At 41.5% G+C, this 3,497-nt stretch overlaps 1 protein-coding gene across 1 annotated transcript; it reads left to right on the forward strand.

The window, feature by feature from the left end:
- The first annotated feature begins 339 nt into the window (after positions 1-339).
- Positions 340-3,199, forward strand: LOC101769170 (heparan-alpha-glucosaminide N-acetyltransferase). The gene is made up of 13 exons (XM_004980254.1): positions 340-537; positions 824-961; positions 1,083-1,164; positions 1,267-1,343; positions 1,443-1,552; positions 1,677-1,794; positions 1,873-1,989; positions 2,103-2,194; positions 2,281-2,347; positions 2,430-2,511; positions 2,600-2,691; positions 2,789-2,932; positions 3,053-3,199. The coding sequence occupies exons 1-13, from the start codon at positions 340-342 to the stop codon at positions 3,197-3,199; spliced, it is 1,464 nt and encodes a 487-aa protein (XP_004980311.1).
- Positions 3,200-3,497: the final 298 nt, after the last annotated feature.

A 3,497-nucleotide genomic window follows, 5' to 3' on the forward strand; every position in this document is an offset into this window, starting at 1 on the left:
AAGAAAACATGGAAAGTGACAAACGCTAGAAGAACACATTTACTTCACCTACTACAGGACGGCAACCCAACGTTAACGCCAGACTAATCTACCTAGCAGCTGAACTTGTTATCAAATAAACAACACTTTATGGACAGCAAGAGAGACAGTTCCTGTAACCAGATAGCTGTATATATACAAATGCGACAGACTTGAACTTTCGTTCATCTTATCGAGTATATAACTCACCTTGACATACACATCCATTATGGACATATCAATACTACAACTTTCAAGTTGTAGCTAGAATCTAAGCACGTTAAACTGCAAAAACATACCATCAAGCTAGAAACGGTCGAGATGGAGAACGGGCATGAGATAGCAGCATCAGATGGCGAGAAAGGTCCAGAGCAGCACGCCATTGATGTTGGCCATGTCGAGCATGCTGATGGCAAAGGCGAGGACATCGACAAGGAGAGAGTGGCTGTGGCTGAGGAGGTGCAGAAGAAGAGCAGGAGAGTGGCAGCTCTTGATGCCTTCAGAGGGCTAACCATTGTGGTACATACGCCCCTCGGTTCATATCTCCTATTTGGTTCATTAATCTGAAAAGTTTGATTTGTTTAGTCTCATCAGCATTTCTGATTGCCAAAGCTCCATTATGATCTGAAAAATGATTCAAGGAAGTTGCATCTATATTAAGAAACAAATAAGGATTAGGACTTAGGGATTAACTATACACGTTTGTGTTTTCTTTTTGTTGCTAGGATTAATTCAAATTTTGTTTTGTCAAGCGTAATAAGTGTTTCAGTGTCACATATAAATAGTTGAGTATCCTTGCTTGCAGCTCATGATACTGGTGGATGATGGCGGTGGAGCTTATGAGCGGATTGACCACTCACCGTGGAACGGGTGCACTCTGGCAGACTTTGTCATGCCGTTCTTCCTCTTCATAGTTGGTGTCGCAATCGCCTTCGCATTGAAGGTGAGTAAGCATGTACACACTAGAATTGAAAATTCAATAATACTCTGAATCTCTTGTTCTGTTGCAAGTGAACGTTTCGTGCTATCAGAGAGAACTGATCATCAGGTGAACATGATTGCAGAGAGTTCCGAATATCGGTGTCGCTGTGAAGAAGATTGCCCTCAGAACACTGAAAATGCTCTTCTGGGGTGTGCTTCTCCAAGGTAATTCTTTCATTACCATGATTCTGTTGCAGCTCTTACTCCAATTCATGTTTTGGTTGAAACATTTTTTTGTCACTGTCGGATTGGATGATATGTACAAAGGTGGGTATTCTCACGCTCCGGATGACCTTTCTTATGGAGTGGACATGAAGATGATAAGATGGTGTGGCATCCTACAGGTTTAGTTCATCTACCAATAAGAAAAAAAATTAACCCCTTATATATATATCTGGGCAATGACTTCTAGTTCTTTCCTTTGCTTGACACTGGCTCATCAGAGAATAGCTTTGGTGTACTTCGTTGTTGCTCTGATAGAGGCTTTCACCACAAAAGTAAGGCCTACCACGGTGCGGTCTGGTCCTTATGCCATTTTTGACGCGTATCGATGGCAATGGTACACAACCTTTTATTCTTTCTGATAGTTTGAGTAACGCTAAGACTGCACATATCTTTGCATTTTTTATTGATTCTGAAAATGATGAGCATCCCTGGCCCTTTCTGGAAACCAACAGGTTAGGTGGTTTTATCGCATTTGTCATATACATGGTTACAACATTCTCGCTGTATGTCCCGGATTGGAGCTTTGTTTACCACAATGATGGCGATGTCAATGACGGGAAGCAATTTACGGTATCTGCAACTTGCCCTAGGCATACCAAAATCACTGAAATTTGTCGTATTTGATACAGTACTTGCTTGTTCCTGCAGGTACAATGTGGTGTGAGAGCCAGCCTGGACCAAGCCTGCAATGCAGTTGGCTATGTTGATAGGCAGGTTTGGGGGATTAATCATCTCTATACTCAGCCAGTTTGGATCCGATCAAAGGTACTTGTCATTGGTAATATGTTTACCGCAATGCAATATATTATATTAGCTAAACATTGATCATTTTGTATGGCTAGAATTACAAAGTCTGTACTTAAAATTACCTTGATCAGGACTGCACATTCAGCTCACCGAACATGGGAACGTTGCGAGCTGATGCACCAGCGTGGTGCCTTGCGCCTTTCGAACCAGAAGGCTTGTTAAGGTGGAAATCTGACAACATTAACAGATGGAGCTGAATATTTTTAGCCAACAATTCAAGTATAATCTGGCAATCTTTTTCACTTTCAGCTCAATATCGTCAATACTATCAGGGACAATCGGGATACATTATGGCCATGTTCTAATCCATTTCAAGGTTATTGCCGAAAACTCTGCTCCCACCTGTATGTTTTTTTTTAAAGAAATGCAGTGTGCTCAAGAAAGCTTCTGATTTGCAGACTCACAAGGAGAGACTGAAGCACTGGCTTCTGATGGGCTTTTCACTCCTTGTGCTCGGCATTCTCCTACACTTCACGAAGGGTATTTATCCTGCATATTTACTGTCAGACATGGCTGCCATTTACAATCCCTGAACTCAGATTGTACATGTATTGCTCTGTTCTTGCAGCCATCCCAATCAACAAGCAGCTCTACAGCTTCAGTTATGTCTGCTTCACTGGCGGGGCGGCAGGAATCGTTCTCTCAGCTTTCTATATACTAGTATGGTTTATGTTTCATTTTCGACTAGAAACTTCTTCAAATTCATGCTAAAGAAACAAATAAATAAATATTATTGCATCCATTTTTTGACGGATAGATTGATGTCTGGGGCCTGAGGACTCCGTTCCTGTTCCTGGAGTGGATTGGCATGAACGCCATGCTTGTGTTTGTCCTGGGAGCACAGGGAATATTGGCCGCGTTTGTGAATGGATGGTACTACGAGTCACCAGATAAGTCTCTGGTAAGTAACTGACGGAGGTTAACTTTGGCGTAGAACATGGTTTGTCTCCGTTCTTGATCCAAATCGCTGTGAGTCAGCTAATGAACCTTTTGTTTTGTTTCTTCATTTGCATTTTTGCAGGTCCATTGGATCGTGAAGCATGTGTTTGTCAATGTCTGGCACTCACAGAGGCTGGGCACTCTACTCTATGTCATATTTTGTGAGATTGTGTTCTGGGGTGTTGCGGCAGGCGTCTTGCACAAATTGGGGATTTATTGGAAATTGTGATTCATTTTGATGACACATTTGTACAATGAAAAAGATCTATGAATATGTGTATCATTTTTACTGTCGTAAATCGGCTTGTTAATTTCAAAATGTAACATTATTTCGTATGATTGATGTGATAGCAATGCTCGTATTGATGTCGTGCGTTCTCAAGCTGGAGCATGCCATCATGTATATTTCATTATATAAAGTGCGCATCTGTAATAAACTAGTAGAAAGAAATCAGTTTTGTTCGAGGGAATTTGGGCTTGGATGTTGCTACTACTTTGCTAGAAACCACAGACACAGCCCTGAGCTC

This window comes from Setaria italica, chromosome VIII (genome assembly GCF_000263155.2).
Source record: "Setaria italica strain Yugu1 chromosome VIII, Setaria_italica_v2.0, whole genome shotgun sequence".
In the NCBI taxonomy this organism is placed as follows: domain Eukaryota; kingdom Viridiplantae; phylum Streptophyta; class Magnoliopsida; order Poales; family Poaceae; genus Setaria; species Setaria italica.